General features: G+C 46.5%; 1 protein-coding gene across 2 annotated transcripts in view; it reads right to left on the bottom strand.

The window, feature by feature from the left end:
• The window catches only part of IGF1R (insulin like growth factor 1 receptor), a 195,473-nt gene extending 191,369 nt beyond the window's left edge, over positions 1 to 4,104 (bottom strand). Inside the window, exon 1 of one of the 2 annotated variants that reach the window (XM_056345072.1) lies at positions 3,513 to 4,104. In XM_056345072.1, coding sequence (XP_056201047.1) covers positions 3,513 to 3,606 — 94 coding nt within the window. In that variant the 5' untranslated portion in view covers positions 3,607 to 4,104. The remainder of the gene's footprint in view (positions 1 to 3,512) is intronic. The other variant, XM_056345071.1, reaches the window with a different exon arrangement.
• Positions 4,105 to 20,534: the final 16,430 nt, after the last annotated feature.

Below are 20,534 nucleotides of genomic sequence, written 5' to 3' on the forward strand. Positions count from 1 at the left end.
ACACTTTGAAAGTACAATCTAACACAATCAAAAAACTCAAAGTACTGCCTGGCTCACCGCTCCTTCCCATGGACCCCAATCCCCATCACTCCCCTGAACACTTTCCTCCTCTCCTCTTTCTGGTGAGCCAGACTGACACCAATTCCTTAAACGCTCTGGCATTTTCTATTCACAACCTCAATTAGAGAAGGAATTATCCAACTCTCATTTAACAACATTCACTAACCACTAGGCGTATATGAAAACGCTGATGTTAAAGCTAGGTGTGCTTAACACTGGCACTCAGGAGGTCATAAGGGTTTTTACTAAGCAACCTGGGAGAGAGATTAAACATACAGCACGAGCTACTGTTTATTAACATCAGAAACATAAAATATAGCCTGGATAGACAAACAAAAGCTTGGAGCTAACATGAACAGATCCATCAAGATATCTATCAGTCTCGAGTATTATCAGACATAAAAACATAATTTTTATACTGAATGTTTAACCCATTCCCTTTCTAAATGTACATGAGGGTGAAAATCGGAACCCCACCACGTTCAAAGTAGAAAAGGAAGAAAACATCACGTTTATGCTTCATCTTTAACCCACCCCTATGATGAAATAGCCTCCAACAGCTGTAGTTCTACACATCAAATGCACTGTTACACCAGCATACACTTTATCTTAATGAAGGGTCTTTTTTTATTTTCGTGGTGTTCTAACAAAATCTCAGGGAAATCTCAGAAATTTAAAAGGCTTTTTTTTTTTTTTTTTTTTTTAATCAGAAGCTTTCCACGGAAGCTACCTGTATTTTAAAGAGGTTTCTGTCACAGAGCACGAACAGATTTTATATGATTTAGCATTAAAGGGATGGGTCTCTCCCCTCCAGTTGTAACTCCTTTGTATTCCTATTTAGGAATGCCTTGCTTGTTTGACCGAAAATGGAAGTGCCTTTTAGCTATGACACAGTATATATGAAAAACAAATAAAAATTAAGATTAATCTTCCTTCCACTATTGTGGGGAGAGAGAAGAATATGAAGAGATGCAAAACATCTGCTCTGGAGATCATTTTTCCCCCTAACAGCAAAATTCTTTCAGCAATAACTCGTGAAAACAAAGGCTATTAAACTGTAAACTACAAAGACGATCGATTAGAGGCAGTATTCAGCTAAGACAAGTTTTTCAGCCTATCTTCCCACATTTAAATGCCTAGATCATCTTCTTCAGAAGATATTTCATTTGGGAGGTTTTTAATCGGGTCATTTTAGCTAATTGGCAACTGCAAACACTTCAGAGGACTGGAACCTAAAATCCTAAGATACTGTTCCTGCATTGTTTTATTGACAGAGCTGGGCAAGCATTTTTATTTGAAGGTGTTCTGTACCAGGTAAGACAAGAAAAAGAAAAAATTCTAAGTGTGTATCCTAGTAGTTTAAGGATACACCAGATCTCCTCCCTCCTCCTCCCCTGTTTCTCCACACTACTCCATCCTTTGTAAGCCCTTCCCCAAAGAAGGGTACTGGGGTTTTGTTTTTAAACTTAACAAATTAATCTTCCCTCTTGACAACAGCTCTAGCCAAAAAGTTCAACTCGTGGAAGTAAGTCTGCAGCTCTCCAGCTCTAGCTGGCCCTGCCACTACAACGCAACAGCCAGAGCTGGGCCTTAATTTGCAAGGAGTTAATTGGCATTCGCTGGCTAATGAAACACAATATTACTCAACATGCATTACAGACTCCATCTATGCCTTCTTGCTCGCCTCTTTTTTTGTTTGTTTGTAGTTAGTCTCACTGTCAGTGCACCCAAAGAACTTGCCTTTCTTTTCAACCTGAAACTACTACTTTTAGAGAAGCCTCTCCAGGCTCCTGAATTCCTTCCCTTTACATTTAAAATGGAGAAAATTGATCTCTCCGTTCCTTCCCTCCGACAACGGCATATCTTTTTGAAAGCGAGAGGCACACAACAACGGCTCATGGAGCACGCTGAAAAACACACAGCGGAAGAAACTGAAGCATCAAGATGCAGTAAAGGAACATGCCCGTTTCTGCAGACACCGAAGGAGAAGGAGCAGTTTTTAAAATGGTTGGGATCCAAGACACATTCACCATCTCCCTGTCTACAGAGATACTCCAGAAAACAAGGGATGGCTAATTCCATGCAAGAGAACCTCAATCCAGCGTGAGCCCGACATACCAGAAGAAAACCCATCAGCACCGGGATTAATATGGTGATGATTGCAGTCTAATCAATTGCAGCGCCAGCCATCCATCCCTGCCCCCTTTATTTCCCCTGCGCCCGAAGGGGGCGGGCACTGCAATATAATCACAGGTTTGAAACGCACAAAAACAAAGCCGGGGCTTTTGCAACTCCCAAGCAAGACAGACAGACAGGGCGATCCGCAGACGATAAACGAGGGAGGGATCCAGACATCTCGGTGCGCTGGGGACCCGGCTGCTGGCAGCGCGGTCACGCACAATGAACCACGTTTTTCTCGGTGCAGCACTCGCACACACGGAGGAAGCAGCTCGCACGCTGCCAAGTCAACTGCACAAACCTTAATGCTAAACGCAACACAGCTGCTTGGAAGAAAAAAAAAACCAGTAAGAAAATCACCTTTAAGAATACAGCCCATCCGGCCGTCAGGCGTTTATGCGCAAACGTGAAGTATCAACCTAGACGCTAATTTAAATAATAAAAAAAAAAATAACCAAACACCAAACCAAGAGCAGACTGTGACCTTTAGATTGCGGGATGCCACCTTAATTTTGCACCCCGAGCACAGCGAGTGAAACCCTTCCTCGGGAGTAAAGCGGCAATAAAAGGCAAGGCGCTTATTTCCAGGAATTCTTCACTCGCTATGGCAGGTTATTGCATACAGCCTCTAAACACTGCCAAAGATCAAGCTCTTTCCATGCGGGGAAAGCAAGCACGGCTCTTCCCTGCCTGCAAGTGTTTACTACGCAGCTCGCAGCCCTGGCTGCAGAGGTCTAAACACTGCACCGGGCTCCGGAGGGGGTCAGGAGTAGTAACGCGGGTCAGGTGGGGGGAAACACAAAGGAGGGGTGGGATGGGCATCACGACCCCCTCCTCCGGCTCGGGGGCTGCGGCTCCGCCGACCCCGCGTGTAAAACCAGCCGGGCACCCCCGGGGGAAGGAAGGGATGGGAGGGAGGAAGGAGACGTGCAGCCCCGGGTTGTTCAACGTGCCGGAGGAGCAGACGCGTAACAGGAGGAAAACACACACATCCCCGCGGGCAGGGGCGAACCCGCTCACCGCGGCGGGAAACGGCCCCTCACGGCCCCCCCCGCACACCCCGCCGCAGCCCCCCGCCGCCCCTCACGCACAACGCCAGGAGCCCCTCACACACACCCCCCCCTACGGCAGCCCCTCCTCACACCTATTCATGCAGGGACCCCCCCTCACACACGCACGCACAGAGGCAGCCGACGCCCTCGCAGGCAGCCCCTCACACCGGGCACCCCCGGGGGCCCCTCGCCGCCCCCCCCGCCGACACGCACCGTACTCACTTTCCCCATTTGTTGGCCACAGACAAAGTGCGGCGAAGACGAGCAGGAACCCCCAGAAGACGGCGAGGGACCCTCCTCCAGCGCCAGACTTCATTCCTCTTTTTTTAATTGGACAAAATCCCCTTTTCCGAAAACAAGGAAAAAAAAAAAAAAAGTCCGAAATTGTTCGCTTTCTTTTCTCTCCCCCTCCTCTAAAAATAACGAAGGAGGCAAAAGGCGGACGAGAAGCGGGGCAGGATAAATAAATCCACGTTGCCTGAAGAAATGAAAAAAACAAGACCCTTCGGACTGGTAAACCGGAGGGTTTTTGAGGTCCCTGGGTGTTGATCTTCCGGAGCAACCACACCAAAAATACACAGATACTCAAGATGTATTAACGGCAACAACAACAAGGCATGAAAGCCCCGGGGCGACGCTGTCTCCGGGGCGGCGGGGCGGGCTCCGGGGCGGGGGGCGCCGCCGTCTCCCCTCAGCGCTGGCTGCAGTGGTACATCGTGTACAGGAGTCGCAAACATGAGGCACATCGGGGCTGGCAGTCTGCATCTTCAACCTCCATTTTCAAACACCGCACACAGAGGCAGCGAGCACACACAGACACAAAAACTGGGAGGGCTGCGGGGGAAAAAGGGCGGGGGGGGGGGGGGGGGGGGGGGCGACCCAGACAATCTTATTACAAAACAACAACAGCTTCTTCGTCCCCCCCGCGCGGGGACGGGGCTGCCCTGGCGGGATCCCCGCGGCTCCTCTCCCCGCTCGGCGAGGAGGGGAGAGGGGGGGGGAACACCCCACGCAAAACCACCACCCACAACAACAACAACGCCACAAGTCCGGCTGGCTGCAGAGGCTCGAAATGCAGAATTTGGAACGAAAATGAATTAAAAAAGCTCCCCCCCTACTCCTCCTCTTCCTCTCCTCGGCGCCGCTGCCACAGGCTCCTTCTCAAAAAAAAAAAAAAAAAAAAAAAAAAAAAAAAAAGAAATCCAGGACACACACACAAAGCAGCAGCAGGGCGAGCGGAGCAGCTCAGCACCCCGCCTCCTCCCCCCGCAGCTCTCCTCCTCGCATCCCTCCGAGCCGCCTTGCCATCGCGGCGGGGGCGGGGGGGGGACGACGACGACAACAACAACAACAACAACAACAAAAACCACCCAGCGAATTTGTAAATCCTTTTCCTTTTTTTTTTTTTTTTTTTCCCTCCTCCTCTGGGTGTGCGCGCGCTGCAAACCTTCCCCTCGCGCTGCCCAGCCCAAGGCAGGGGGAGGGGGAGCGGGGAAGAGGTGTGGGGGGGTGGGTGTGTGCGCGTGTGTAAGCCGGGGGGGCGGCGGGGGGACGAGGAAGGCGATCCGGTTTGCTGAAGGTCAAAGCCCAGGAGCTTGTTGCGAAGGGTCTGTAATTCCTCCGGGGAGGGAAGGGGAGGGGGGGAAGGGTCTGCTGCTCCTCCCAATTAATTCGCCGCTCGCTCGCAGCAGGGTTCGCGGCGCTCTGCCGCCGCGTCTCCCCCGTCTCCTCCTCCGCGCTGGCTCCCTTCGCACGACGGAGAGTGAGCGCTGGTAAACAAGAGCCCCGGCGTCGCTCCGCCGCGCCTGCCGCCGCCGCTGCTTCTCCTCTCTGCGGCCGCACGGGGACGGGGCTCGCGCCCGCCCTCCCTCTCCCGCGCGCGCGCGCACGCGCCCTCTCTCTCACAGAGGCGCGCGCTCACGTCCCCCCCCCGCGGGCTCCCCTCGCCCAGGCGGCGGCGGCGGCGGCGGCGGCAGCGGCGCGCGCGGAGGCGGCGGCGGCGGCGGCGGGGCGCGAGCGGGCGCGAGGCAAAAGCCGGAGCGGGCGCGCGCGGAGCGGAGCGGGGCGGCTGCAGCCCGGGCGGCGGCGGGCAGGGGCGGCCGCCGCGCAGGGCCCCGCCGCTCGGTCCCGCTCCTGCCTCTGCGCCGGCGTCCCCCTAACGGGGACGGGGGAGCGGGCGGCGGCGCCCTGGCGGCTGCTCCGAGCATCTTGCGGGCGCAGGGGGGAGGTTCGGCGGGGGAGGCGGCGGGCGGCCCCGGCTAGTGGGAGCGCCTCCGTGTTCTTCGGAAAGGAAAAAAAAAAATATGGGTGCACGTGTATGTGAAAAGGGACCGCGCTCGGGGGAGTGAAACGCGCAGCGCTGATCTGCACATGGTGCGTTTATTTATCTGCCGCAAGCAACCGCAGGCGCTGCTCGGGCCGGACACCGGCGGGCGCAGGCGGAGGGCCGCGCCGAGGCGCGCTGCTCCCGGGGCGCAGCGTGCGCGGCTGGGCTCACCTGCGGGGCCACGCACCCGCACCCGCAGCCTGCGGCCGCTGCTCCTATGCTGCCTGTGCCACGGCGCTTCCCCGCCGTGCGCTGGGCAGGCGCAGGGGCACCGTCACCCAGGCCCCAGGTGGGGGGGACTCCGGGGCAGTGACACCGTCACCCAGGCCCCAGGTGGGGGGGACAGGCCCAGCTGAAGCGGCGGAGGTTCGGGCTTCTCAGAATCGGGAACCGCGGGCCGTGTTCCCACTGTTGCACCGAAGCTCATAGTAGCCATGCTGCACAGCATATGGATGTCCTGGGTAATCACAGATTTGTTGCAATACTTTGGCAGGGGGAGATACCAAAATGATGCTGAAGTATAAGAAAGCAGACATCTGTGAGCATTAGCTACACTGGTGTTGCGGGGTTTTTTAAAAGCTACATTAAGAACTCCGCTAATGTCACATTATTAATGGAAATGTCAAAATTAAGTTTTTGCATTTAAATTCTTGAACATTTTGTGTTGCAATACCCTTCGCTTACATTACTGCATCATTTTCCACAACCTTATACAAGCTTCTCTTCTGGTAGTTTCTCCATCCATTTTCATACCATTTGCCCCATCAGAACGGTCCGGTATTCCTGTCTTAGTTACACATTAGCTCTCATACCCCTTAGGAAAGATGGAAAGGCTTTACTCTGCGTCACAGCACTTAGGGGGAAAATCATCACTGAATACAGCAGGGGCAGAATTGCCACACAGGCACGTGTACCCAGGACTGTGTCAGCATCCCAACAGTAAGTCAAAGCACAGGCACACGTCCTTCTGGGTGTAGCACAACCCTCTCGAGGTTCAGTGCAGGAGAATCAGGCATTTACATATGAAACTCTCCTGGACTGCCATGTGTGTGTCTGCCGTAGACTTTATCAACTGGACACAGGCTTTCAAGGCTTCACTTAAATGGGACCAGAAAGACCTTCGTGTCCAGTAAATTTTTCCTATTGCTGTGTACAGCTGTGCGTATTACTAGTCCTGGATACTGAGCAGAACAAGTGTCCTTTCTGTGCGTACTATGGTGTTGATGCAGTATAAATTGTAACGTGTTATTTACAAATTAATGTATTGTTGTCTAAAGACAGAGCTGAAGTGAGAGCTGGGCGTCTATCATTTATCATGCTGCTGTCATAAAGAACTTTTATTATTGTAAAATAGCCTTTCTTTCATTACTTTGAAGAATAGGGTAAGTCGTGGACAAGCGCGTTGTACTGGATGCTGTACAAACAGAGAACAAAAAATCTGCTGTGCCCCCAAAGAGCTCACAGTCTCACACAGACACAGTCCTACAGGTGTTGTAGCGAAGTTCGTTTCTAGAATCCATCAGGTTCCTTTAAAAGGGAAAGAAAAAAAAAAAAAGATTATGCCAACAGCACAGTGTTGAACTGGAGGCATTCGCAGTGCTTTCCATCCTCCCGAGGTACCAATGTGAAATTCAGAATTTGGAATTACCTGGCTGGATTCTGCTGGGATGTCTTTGCCTTTTGTGCTATGGAATACACAGGAAGAAGTGCTTTTTCTGTAAATGCTGAGGCACCCATAGCTCTGTACTCTTAAGAGGTTAAGAGGAGAGCTGTGCGCAGTGTTCACCTTTCCTCACCTTTGACATGTTCAGCAGCATTCAGAGCCAGCCGTGCGCATTCATGTGCGCAGCTGCAGTGCACACTTAATCAGATTCAGCTCCTGTATGTTCGCATCTTTCTCTGGGAGTGGTCCAGTTATTTTCAGTGGAAACATTTAAGTCCGGATCTTTCAACATGTACAACCACAGCGTGGTGACGATGAAAACCTCAAGCAAACTGTACTATGTGCACCATGTGTGAAATCGAAGAGTTATAATTTGGACAAATTTAAGTTAATTTTCATGATAATGTGCAGAGGTGCTTCATAATGAAATCTGTTTCCTTGTCAACAATGTCTGCCTCTGCTTTTATCTATAGACCTGGGCAAAAGTGGTTGATGCGAATGGTGAGAAGTTTTCATTTACTGGGAACCCAGATATGGCATCCTATGGCTGAACACCACCCAGATCCTAAAAGCAGCTTGAATAGCTTAAGCCTTTCTTTGAATCAAGGAGTGATTAAAAATGTTTTGTTGGAACTTCGTCACAGGACGTATGAGTGCATATAAAAATACCCAACCCTAAAGGGAAATGCTTCAGCCAGTGGATTAAATGAGGTGGTCAAAATGCAAAATTCCTGTAGATCATAGCCTCCCCAAGTCCATCTGAATACATCAAGGATGTGTTAGAAGGCTTCCCGAGTTGTGGCCGTTTGCAGTCTTTGCTGAGATTTGGGAAAACCATCACTCCATTTTTTTCTAACTTATTTTCTCAGGTCATTCTCCCACTGACTTACACTTCATTTCCCCATTTTCTGCCCACTTCATCTTGCCCAACTGCAGCGGTCACTGTTCCTCTGTTACTACCTAGCAATTCACTGGGGTCCCAGTCCTTGACAATGTCTCCTGTACAAGGCCACCAGTAATAAATAAAACTTTTTTTTAAAATAAGGTGTGCAATGTTTGATGTATATTGTGTGTCTAGATTTGTGCAAAGTTTTCCCCTCCTTTCTTTTTGCATGTTAAGTCTTAAACTGTAATTTTCATTAGTGTAAAAAATCATTTTGTCATGACTTAATCTTCCCTGATGATAGAAAATTTCTTCTCCGTCCTGTTGGTTCTACAATCGTTGCTCCTCTCTGTTTGCACTGGGCTTCATGCCTCCTCCCCTTTGTCCACTGCTGGTTTATGGTCCTTGAGATAGACAGATGGACAGAAAGAAACACATGAATAGGTACACACACACATCTTACCCTCTAGAGTGTGATGCCGAATGCCACCAGCATACCTGCGTCCTGTTTAAAATGCCGCTTAAGTGGAAAATTCAGGAAGTGTGGCAGTAGGGATGAAACAACGCGGTTAAAACAGCCACTGACCCCAGTCTCTCAAAACATATATCTGCCCAAGGCAAATATCCTAATACTCAGCCATATTTTAATTTTAACAGCAGCCTTTACCGCTGCTTTCTGGGGCCACCACTGGGGAGAAAGAGGCCTCACTATTTTCCCTGCCTCAGTGCTCGTACTCCGCATAGGCTTGACTAGACTTTATTTTGGCTTCTGCAATGCTTTCAGGGCAGACTGACCTCTTTAGCAGACGCTAGCTTGTCATAACCTTTAAGGATCTGAACATTTTGTATTACTGGCGTAAGGAAGTAGTTGAACTTTATTCTCCTGCCTTCTCCAGCCATGTCAGCTCCCCCGGACGAAGGTCAGCCGTCACAGAGCGTTGCTTGTAGCTGCTGAGGTGCTGCTGCTTCGGAGGTCTCTGCAGCTCCTTGCATGGCCTTTGCCAGGCTCGCCGCAGCAGAGAGCACCCTCCATAGCCACCTCCTCTTCTCCAGGGGCTCCTGACGCTGCCAGCTCACCTTGTTCAGGCTGTGGTTCAGGCTGAACATTTTTGTTGCAGGTAGTGTGGGTAGGTAAGTGTGCTGGGTAGGGACCATGTTTGGGCGACCGATACGTCTTTTACACAACTTGGTTCAGAGTGATTTGTACACCTGAAGGGCACATACAAATCCTTTCCCCCAAAAATCTCCACTTACAAACTGCGTTTTGTCAGTTCATAACAAGCCCTTCAGCATTAGACAAGATGTGGGTTGCCCATTTGTACCGTATCTTCCACGTTTTGCCACTTTTTGCTCTGCTGTGAACTGCATCACATACCAATGACCTTCATGGGCTCCCGAACGCAGGAAAATGCTCGGTCTCCTCTTGGCAAGGGGACAGGAGCACAGCACACACTGGGATGGATGCTGGGTGGGCAGGTCGCCGTTAATTCCTCTGCAGTGGTCAAGGTGTCTGTAGAGCCTCCCCATCCACCGGCTGTCTTTTCTTTCCCAGGTCTGCAGCGCTGGACAGGATCTGGGTAGAAGTCACCACCTTGCCGTAACAGCGAGAGGGCTGAGCAGAATCCCTGCAGCTGCAGGAGACCAACCTATTCAGACAAGTGGAGGCAGAAAAAAAAAAAAAAAAAAAAAGATTGGACATGTTTGAGATGTGCAAGACTTAAATACCAGAGTAATAATCAGATAGACCCAAATGAAGTACACGTCTTTGGCTCTGAGTGATTTCTAATTCTCCTGGCCCTAATATTACTGGAAACCCTGGCTCAAGATTGGTCCCTTCTGGAGCAAATAAAAAGCAGAAGGGAAGAAAGGGTATTGTTTATGACTTTTTTCCCATACACGTCCCTCCTTCAAACAAAGAAGTATGCAGTTACATGGACGATTTAGGGGCAGCAGCTGAGCAGGAATAACTATAAAATTCATGTTTTAATAACAACAACAATAATAAGCACACAACAGCATTTATAACCCTAGTTACAGGCCTGAGATATCATATCCATAGCAACTGCAGCAAGTGGTGAATGCCATATATTTAGAGTTCCCGTGCACCTGCCTAAAATAGCCACCGATAAATTATGCTGATGTTTGTGCCTTTTTGACAGCATTTTAAAAGGCTGTCAGTGCACTCTGCAATCGCGCCGAGCCGCCGTGGCGCGGCACAGCAACGGCAATTTCACTTCCCTACCAAACCTCCGCGTTCTCGTGTTTGTCTTCCCTTTCGTGTTTCTGAATGTGACAAATTGGTCGAGAAAGACACCTCGAAGGTGAGTGCAGCGGCGTGAGTGAGCGATAGGTGCAGGGGAACAGCTGCCGCCTGCTTCCAGCAGTCTGTTGGCTTCCCCGCTCCAGCACCGCGGCTGTCAAAACGTGCCTACCGTTAATGTATTGAATTAATAAACTGTTGCAAGTAATTAGGGCTCTATCCTGCTCCTGTTGCAGACGGTGGCAACGTGATCACGCTGTATATTGATGGCGTGTGCGTAAATAGTTTGCAAAGGGTTAATGAATGACTGAGAGGTGTTAGAATACATGGCTAGTCAGTTGTGGAGATTGTTACAGAGTCCAACAGGTCAATTGTGTGCTTGTAACCATGGCTTATAAGCATCTACCAGACCATCTGTTGATGTGCGTATTACATTTTATAACACACAAACTCCTGATGTCTGCAGCATGCTTATAACAGTTATTAATCTTGCATTATTAACTCTTTCAAAACAAAATCTCTTTCAACTTTACTATGTAGTATTTACCAGCAAGAATTCCACCAATCTAACTGGGAGAGGGATCAGACTTTTACCCCATGTAGTGGGCAGAAAGGATCTGTCCCTGCTATATTATATGATGTTTGCGTTGAGCACTTTGGATTTTCACCTCTTAAGCTTTGCATGTGCACAAATCCCACTGAGCGTAAGCTGGGCCCACCCGGGTGCCCCCTGGGGTGATGCAGTGCTGACCCACGGCAGCGGGGGGCACGTGCTGGAATCATACCAACACGTGGGAGAAACTTGCTGTGTTTTCCAATCGAATAGTAACATCCATCCCCAGATCTTAAAATGTGTTTATAGGCAATTAAGTCTCACAGTTCATTCGTAAGGAGGATAATTATTGCCACTGGGAAGAAAGAAACACAGGTGCAGATTGACTCTAGTGACTTTGAGCTCACCCCTTTTACCTGCAGGAGAATTAAAAGGACCAGGAATGCTTCTAGGCTTTTGGGGGTTGTGTTTTGGAGTTTTTTTAAACCTCAGGTATCCAATCATTAAAACAGATCTCAACATAAACTTCTTGTTTCTTTCTGTATTTGCAATTGGCTCCAGATTAGATGGATATATGAAAATTAAGATTATTTGCTCTAGTTTGACAGAACATATAAATGGAACCTAAAATAAAGTCAGTAGTGGGTTAAATTATGGACTGTAGTTATCCATTTATACCAAACCTTTGATAGCATTCTATACAGAATAAAAAGACCTAAACATTAGATGTGCACGATACAATATATATGTTTTCACTTATTCATGTTTCCGTCAGCACAATGACATGCTAGCATCAAAACTCCTTGAAACATAATGAAATCCAAACTATCTTGCATTTGCAAGGAGGAAAAAAAATGTTTATTCAAGAAGATTATGGAAAAGCACAGCCTTAAAACTAATAATTTGGACCTCCAGCATTAAAAGCAAAAAAATGTTTCTGAAAATTGTTGAAATAAAACCCCTGACTCCTTCTTGGTTGAAATAGGATTTTTGACTTCCTATAAAAACCAGGATTGGGCCAGATGTTTTTTCAAAGAGATCAAATTGTCGTTAGATTTTAGGGTAAATTAACGTACAACTGTGAATGGCTGCATATATATTTAAATGATACTGAAAATGTTTTAAAGCAGTTGGAACATATTTCCAGGTGGTTTGGGAATGTGTAAATATTAGCACATTCTGAAGGTTGGTTTTAAAAGGCCCTTCATACTCGATAGGTCTTGACATCAATTTTCCCCTAATTTACTCTGGCTGTGTGTGTGCGCGCGCGCACGTTAGCATACTGTACGACCACCACATATTTCAAAATGGGTGACTCATATAGGTTCAGTGGCAGCAGAAGGAATATTGGTCTAGTGGTGAAGGACGTGGAAAGAAGGTTGTTAATCATAAGCAGCTTGGAAAAGAAATTTCTGAAGTGTCTTTTCCAGAGCATGCCAAATACAAGAAATTACAATATTCCTTTGAAAGATGGCTTTCCGTCAGCACCTGGGTACTCACTGCCTTCACTCCGTTTCTCTACCTTTATTCTTTATACTACATATGAGCATTCCGAGCGGGCGCAATGCCCATGCTATGGACTGAATATGTCCTTCTCAATATGTTGCTTAGAAAACTACTGCATCTAAACAAGTAAGTTGAAGGTATAGAAAGCCCTTGCTTCAGTATTAACGAAATGCGCCTGAACCAGAAATACCAACTTCAAATCTTTTCAAACTTCAGGCCAAATCAGAATATAGGATCTAATGTTGGTTTTGTTTAGAATGTCAAAAGAATTAAAACTGTCTTTGTTTTCTTTTTTTTTTTTTTTTTTAATGTCGGGGCTCCAAGATTCTTTCTTGCATTGTAGTCTTAGTTTTCTTTTGCTGTACTACCACTACCTACAAACAACTTGCCAAGAATGCATGTGCTGTGTGAGGAGACTGGTTCCATAATAGAGAAAGTACTTAAAAAATGGACTTTTCATCTCAGTTGTTTAAATCCCAGTTACCAGCCAATTACAACCCCAACAGAGACAAACTGTCTCCTTTACATAATGCTTTTGTTAACTCCTCTGTATTCAACGCCACGTGGATATGTTCAAGCTACTGTTTTTTTCTGGATGGACTCCTCTAGCCCTGTCTGCACTTTTATTCTGCCCCTGGAGACAGTCACAGCTAAAATTCAGTCCAAATTGGGAAGACGTAGCGTAGCAGCTCTTGAGACTAGCCATCAAATAGCTTGTATATATATAGTATACCTTCCTTAGTGACTTAGGACCACTATTGCTGCAAGATAAATAATATCTGGGATAATTAAAATATTTACCCCAATAATTTGGACAAACCAATCAAGGCATTTTCCTTAGCATCTCTCCCAGCCTCACACTCCACATTTTCTTCTCTCAAAGCATTTCTGAAGCTGGTATTCATGCAAATGAACTGGGGGAACACTGAGAATTTGTCCTTCAGCATCGTACGAGCTTCTGGATTTGTTTTGTGGGAGAGAGTTGTCATTTGCCTGGAAGTTCCCATAGTGAATTTATTGGTCTTCTGACGTTCCTGGCGCCAGGTCTGCGTTCCCATAAAACAAGCCAGAAGAAACTTTGGAAACAGAACCTTTATAGTATCCACATATTGGGCCATATTCAACTCCAAAGTCAGCAGGTGCAACTCCCATTGATTTCAGTGGGAATTCTGTCTGCTTACGCTGGAGCTGAACTTGGTCCATAGTATCTGGGCATGCTTCCCAAAAACTCTCTTCACTGAATGCAGGGAATGAACCAAAGCTTAATACACTTCTCTGCTGTCCCTAGGAAAAGAATCAGTCTGTCTTTTCAAGAGGTTGTAGGGAAAAAAAATACCTGCTAGTCTCGCAAATCTGCTTTTGCCATTGTACCCCAGTGTGACTCCCTGAAATGTTCTCATGAACTCATGCCTCCCCTTGTTTGAAGATTGTCCTTCCAAGATCACCTTTTCTTTTGAGGCTTAAAAGGAAGAATTCATTTAGTCTCCTTTTCCTCCCCATGACGCAGTGTTTGTTATGCAATGATTTTTAAACGTCACTGAAAAAACCTTCTAACGCAAATAATTTAAGAAAGAACCTCTCCTGAAAAGGAACCTGATTTTGTCTGAAGAAATGCGTTTTCTGCTAAGTCTTACAGAGAAAAATGCTCAGTTGCATTAGATAATATTTTACTTACATCCCTGAGAGGGGAAGAACTCTCAAGTACATTTGTAAGACCCTCGGTCTTTAGGATGTGTCGCTGAAACTGAACATATGCTTAAGTGCATTCTTAAATAAGACACTTTTGAATGAGGTCTTACATAACCGTATCTTCGTAGCAGAGGATTTGCATTTTGTAGTATTTGCTACAGTAAGTGTAGAAAAATTAAAATAGCATTATAATCTCCAGGCAAAATGATGTGTGGGTTAAGGCATGAGGTTCCAATTCGTCAGCAAAATCTGGTGAGAGCAGATTTTTCGGGCGGATGTCGATCATCGCAGGGGCAGTATCTTATCAGAGAGGGCTGCTCTCACAAGAGTTTGGCATAGATTAGTTTATGTAAATTCAAGATAAACTGCCGAGTGAGATAGGAGGATGTCTGGCTACTTTCTCCACCTTCTCAATCCAGATGGAAATAACTGAGCTGAGGCCACGCTGTTACCTGCTCAAGTTGAGTCATCAAAAAGGTTCCTCCAATCATTTAGCTGCACCATATTCACTGTCAAACATGCCTTTGAAAAATCCCCTCGTATGCTTCCAGTTGGCATAAATCTGCCCGTGTCTGTTTATGAAATGTCATTTTCACTTTCCAACACACAAAACTGCAGGAATTTTCCCGAGGAGGCAGCAGGGGCAGCTCCATCCAGGAGAGCCGTCCTGGTGAGTAAGCAAGCTGCGCAGCAGGGCTGCTGGGGAGATGCGAGCTATTTTCTCCCTGCCCTTCTTTCTAGGTGGTGGCTTTTCCTTTGCTCCACTCCCAACACTCATAGTAGCAGCTATTAGTCACAAATCAAACAAAATCATGCCATAATTGCGGGATCTTCTAAATTGCTCTTAATCCAGGTTATTGTCTTTTGTAGGAGTACTCCTGAGAGCAGCTTTCTGGTGTAACATACTAGCTCTGCAGTCTCAAGAATCAAGAACAAATGCGTAGAAGATGCACCCCTGTCTGGTGTGTTGAGGGGAAACCACAGCAGAGGACTGACTGCCTTGAGCAGGAGGGAGGATTTCTACAAAGTGCCTTCCTACAAGGAGCCAGACGGCAGCAGTGCCACTCAGTGCATCATGCACCTTAAATACACCATTTAACTGATAAAATATATTTAAAAAAACCCAACAAAACCAAACAAAAAAACCCACTAGTAACTTCTTAGACAAAGCCAGAAGAACCATGAGCAAAATGCCCAGGAAAAAAGGTTATGAGTTTTCTGAGTCAAAAGATGGAGCAGGCAATGCTAGAAGACGTGGTTCGTAAAGGAGCCTTTTTCTTTTCAAACTTTTTCTGCTGGTGGTCCTAAACACCATTCTGCATCAGTTCACGCCAAAGGTTTTTCTCACTAGAGATATTTGTGCAGAGCCTGGCATGAGGAAAAAAGTATTTTATAAATCACTGTGAGAGGCATCTTCTGATCTTACCAGGTCTGAAGTACCTCAAGAAGAAGCTTTGAAGAATATTAGCCTTCCAGAGGATGTCATTGCTCCTGAAGAACAAGAGCGGACCTGTATAGTCACTTTTTTTTTCCTGATCCCGTGCATTAATCCTGGCATTTAAACACTGAAGCCTCCTTCCTGGCTTCCCCACGTGGCCGTGTCCCCACAGAGCACAGCATGAGCCACTCTGGCTGTACTAATGATACAGTAGTTTTATCACATGTACTGTAATATTGTCCCTTGTAAAGCATAGCACTCTTGAGTAGGCATAGTAAACTGAAGACAATCAAGATCTTAAAGGGTAATATGTTTTTATGTGTTTAGTAGCTTATGGTGCTATATAACTTCAGAGCCCAAATGCAGCAGCGGCCTCTCTAAATCACACTATTAAAATCATATAATGAGCAGTGCTGCTACTCTTGAATTCTGGCACACCAGAGGGTGATTTCCAGCACTTCTAGTCCCTAGTAAAAATGTTATCCTCTCTACTGTGGAGATGCTTAGTTTGTGCTGGGCAATGCTGCTCAGGATTGCAGTGGTGTCACTGTGACTGAAGGGGAGTTTTCTGCACTGATGCTGCTGTAACCAAAGATAGGAATTTGGCTTTTTTCTGCCTAGAGATTACCTAAATTGCAGTAGAAGAGACATTTTCAACTGCAGAATAAGTTTTCTTTGCTCATGGGACTTCTCCAGGATTTTTTCTTTTAAGAACTGGCTCTCCTCCCTGCTTTAACCCCGAGTCAGGACGCAAAGCATCTCCAGCATTGCACAGTGTGACCTGACACGTCCCTGCAGTCTGAGCAAGGCTTTGGGCATCCTACCCAGCCTCCCAGATAGAATCAGCAGTTTTGAGAACTTCTTTCCCTTCTGCCCCGATGAGAGCACTCCTGGAGCGCTCCCGAGCGCTCGCTCAGCTTGTCCATGTCCACGCAGGGCTATATTGCTGTGTAGTGATGTATTGAGCACTGCAGTGTAGCCAACAGCCCTTTTCCCACCCAGCGTAGATGTCGATCATGCTCCTCTCAGCTCTGCCATTCGGCACTTGTGCAGCCTCTGGGTTTTTGTGAGGGTCCAGAGAGCAGAACATGTCTCCATCTTCCCATCTGCTCTCTGAAAATAGCTGGAAATTAAGGTTAAAGACTGCCTTGCCTTTGGGGTTTACTTTGCCTCTCTGTAGGAGTCACAGGAGCATCGTGCCTGGTGCTACACAAGCCTTAGCAGCTGATCATGGGTTTGTGTGCCTGAAATCTTTTCTGAGATTCCACATGAAGATGTCTATAGTACGCAAAAAAAAAAAAAAACCAACCTAAAAAAAAAAAAACACCACCCGAACTGAGAAACACCCAAAACCAAATAACCCCAAAAAATCTGCTGGAGAAGATTTTCAAGATTGCTGTTGGAGGGCAGGACCAAGCTCTGCACGGGCAATGCAAGCTGTTTTATAGGGTGCTACTGTACTTATGAAAAGTCAGTTTTAAATGACTCTTCTTTCTTTCCCTTTTTTTTTTTTTTTTTTTTTTTGGAAGGATGACTGAGCAAGAAGCAGCATTGTGCCTGCAATGCGTCCCTTATTTGCCATCAGTAAGAGGTATGTGAACAGCAGTGGAAAACCACAGTAGCAGTGTTTAATGCATTGCCACTTCAGAAAATTTGGTTTCTGGTAATAAACTATCACATATGCAAGGCTAACACAAATTAAGTCTGTGATACACCAAATGTCATCACATTTTCAAATTGAGAGCATCTTGTTCAGAAAATCTCTTTCATTTTGGGTTCCCAATGCCTTAAAACAACTCCTCTGCAGCAAACACGTCCCAGCACCTGGGCAACGAGTACAGGACAGAACAGAATAGTAGAGAACAGGTTTTTTCCCCATTAGTGGTATTTTGCTCCTTCCCACAGTAATTGGAATTCAGATAATGTTAATGTTCCCATTCTTATGTTAAAATTAATAGTAGACTGCTGGTATTTCAGCTAGACATTAATTGTATAATATTCATACGAAAAATGCTATTAGTTTTAGAAATCTTCCAGATAAACTTATATAAATTTGTCACCACAAACCCATGAAAAAAAAAAAACTTTTATGCATATTGATTAGGGCTTTTCTATAGTAATACCAGAATCCTGAATAGTCCAATGGTAGCTGCCTGCTTCTAAATAAAAAGGGGAATATCCAGCTGCATCACTCCATTCTTTCAGTCTTTTTTTTTTTTAATTGTAAGCCTGTCATTTCTCACCAGCATGTAACACTGGAGAAATTGCCTTCATACCAGGGCTTACTTCCACAAAACATGTTGTATAACAGGTTAATATTTTACAGTTATTATCTAATTATTGTTTGAATTTGAGTGATTAGGAAAGGAGAAGAAAATACATATTACACATAAGTCTTCTGTAGAGATTTGGTGAGTGGCTGACATAGGCTCTTTAAAAAACGGGATCTGCAGCAGGAGTTTCCACGACATTTCCAGCCATGGGGAACTCCAGGAGCCCAGCTCACCCCAGTAACACCTTCCTGCTAGCGGCAGCTTGCCAGGGGCCAGGGGCCAAGCTGAGCGATGGCCCCTCATGTGGGAAGGAAAACAAAATCGTTGCAGACATGTGTCAGGGGGAAAGGTCCAGCCTTACGTGTCACACCAGCCATGTCCCAGCAGCCACTCTAGCCCATCCTTGTCAGCCCGGGTCTCCTCCGGGCGCTCAGCTGCCGCTCACATTCACAACAAACCAAGAATCGCCACCTTGGACATCCTCTGTGCTTCTCCTATTTTGGCCGTGGAGAGAAATGCTAACCACCTCCTTCCTACACCATACACACAGAGGTATACTCTTATTGCCCCCTGCTCTTCACTCCAGCTGGGTTTTCTCCACATCACCCACACTTGCATGGTATCGTCATAAACCCCCCTCCGAGTCACACATAAGAGAAGATCCACAGCTGGCATAAGCTATCAGAGATCCATTGAAGTCACCTGGCTGATGATCTTCCTGGATATTCTATTGTAAAAACTTAATAGCATGTTTTATTGTTGTGCTATTTGCATTAGAGTTACAGGCCAGCTGTTAAGATCGTTATTCTGTTGTTCCTTGACGATTGTACCAACTATTCTTTTCTTCCAGCTCACTGCTATTTCCTCAGCTCTTCCATGGCTTACCCACACAAGTGTTTAAAGGGTCAACTTATTTTCAAGGCAAGCGTGCAGTTTTAGTCCAACCTTCTTCTCCTATAAAAGGATGCACCAGCCTGGCTATGAAGTGCAAACTGGTTCAGTAGAAAACGCACTCAAGAAAGTTTTTTACAAAACTCCAAAAAAACCAAAACAAAACAAAACCCAGAAAGTTGAAACTACTTATTTTAGTAGCTGAAATGTGGCATACTAAGGCAAATAAGTACATAGCAGCGTACAAAATCCCAGAGACTCATAGACCTCATGACCACTAGAAAATTACTTTCACAAATGCTCTGCAATGCTTTGTGTAACCTGAGTTTTCCCTTCATTGTATTCCTTTGTGCAATTCAGATTTGTAAATCATTCCAGGAAACTTTTTATTAACTCACAAGAGCCCTCCGAGACAATATCCTGTAATTTCCACTGGTCTGAGTCAGACCTAGTCATATCAGCTGAGAAATATCCATGACCTTTTTCAGTCATTTTTCTTCTGGTGAGCACAAAAAACTAAAGTAACTTCTGGGGGAAGGTCTGCTTCACAATTTTGGAGGGGAAGGTCTTGCCCATTCGTGCAGCCCAGCTGAATTCACACTGAATAATTTCATTATGCCTCTGTAAATTCCTCTTACAGCTTAAAAGGCACCGAGTATTTTTCTTTCATTGATTACAGCTGAGTAGTCTAACGCAGCTGCATTTCAATGGAAGTGAAGTGATTCCTTTATATTACAGCTATTTTGCCAAGAGCATATGATGTGAGGTGGATAAAAAGGACAACGTTACAGACAGCCACAGCAGAACCTCAGCTGTCATACTCTGAACCTCCCATAGCACAGTTTTTGTGTCTCTCCATCACAAGCCGACTCCTCCTTGCCAGGATGCTCAGTGACAGCAGCACTCACAGTGTCCCCCAAGCAGCTCAGACATCAGATCCTCTGCTTCATTTCAAGCCCAGCTCAGCAGAACCCGTTCCCTTTCCAAGAGCAAGAAATGCCGGTACATTATGGCTGCAGGGGAAACATTAATGAGGGTGGCTGAGTTTTCCCATCCTCTCTTAGGCGATGTTACACAAGGTACCCCGGTGGGAAGCTGCTATTGATTTCGGGAGGGACTGGTGGCACAGGGATGTGAGGGCCTCTGTCCCACCAAAGCCACAGGCTCTCAGATCAATTTTCACTGTGAATATGCCCTGGGCAATGAACAACAGGCTTCAGGGCAGCCCTTCACACAGCGGGCTCATGTTTTATTTGTGGCAAACCCTGCTGGAGAACATTCACTGATGTACCCAAAACCTTCTCCTGACAAACAGGCTGCTTCCCAAGAAAGACAGAAACTCATCCTCTTTTGTTTTCATCCGTTTTCACAGTGTACTTCTGTTGAGCTGACTGACATTTGAATAAGCCCCAGGAGAATTATACCTAGGACGCTTCTACTAAATATTGCCATTGCAGTAGGAGGGTGCAAACGCAAGGGAGGCATTTGGAACAGACTTGTAAACAGTTGCCTTGGTACTACCTAATTAGAGTGTTACATTGTCTGGTGGGATCCACTCCCAGGAATGTGCATAGCCCGGAATAACTTTTCCAGAGCCAGGGTGGTAGACTGTAAGCAGTCAAGTTCAAGAAATCATTTGTAAAAGGAGTTGGGTCACTTTTGAATCTCTTTTCCTGGGGACTTTTTTAGTGGTAAGCAGAAAAGGAGACGTTTTGCCTGACACTGCAGCAGCTGTGCCTGCACAACTGAGGGGTCCAGGTGC

The sequence above is a fragment of the Falco biarmicus genome, chromosome 7 (genome assembly GCF_023638135.1).
Source record: "Falco biarmicus isolate bFalBia1 chromosome 7, bFalBia1.pri, whole genome shotgun sequence".
NCBI classification, from domain to species: domain Eukaryota; kingdom Metazoa; phylum Chordata; class Aves; order Falconiformes; family Falconidae; genus Falco; species Falco biarmicus.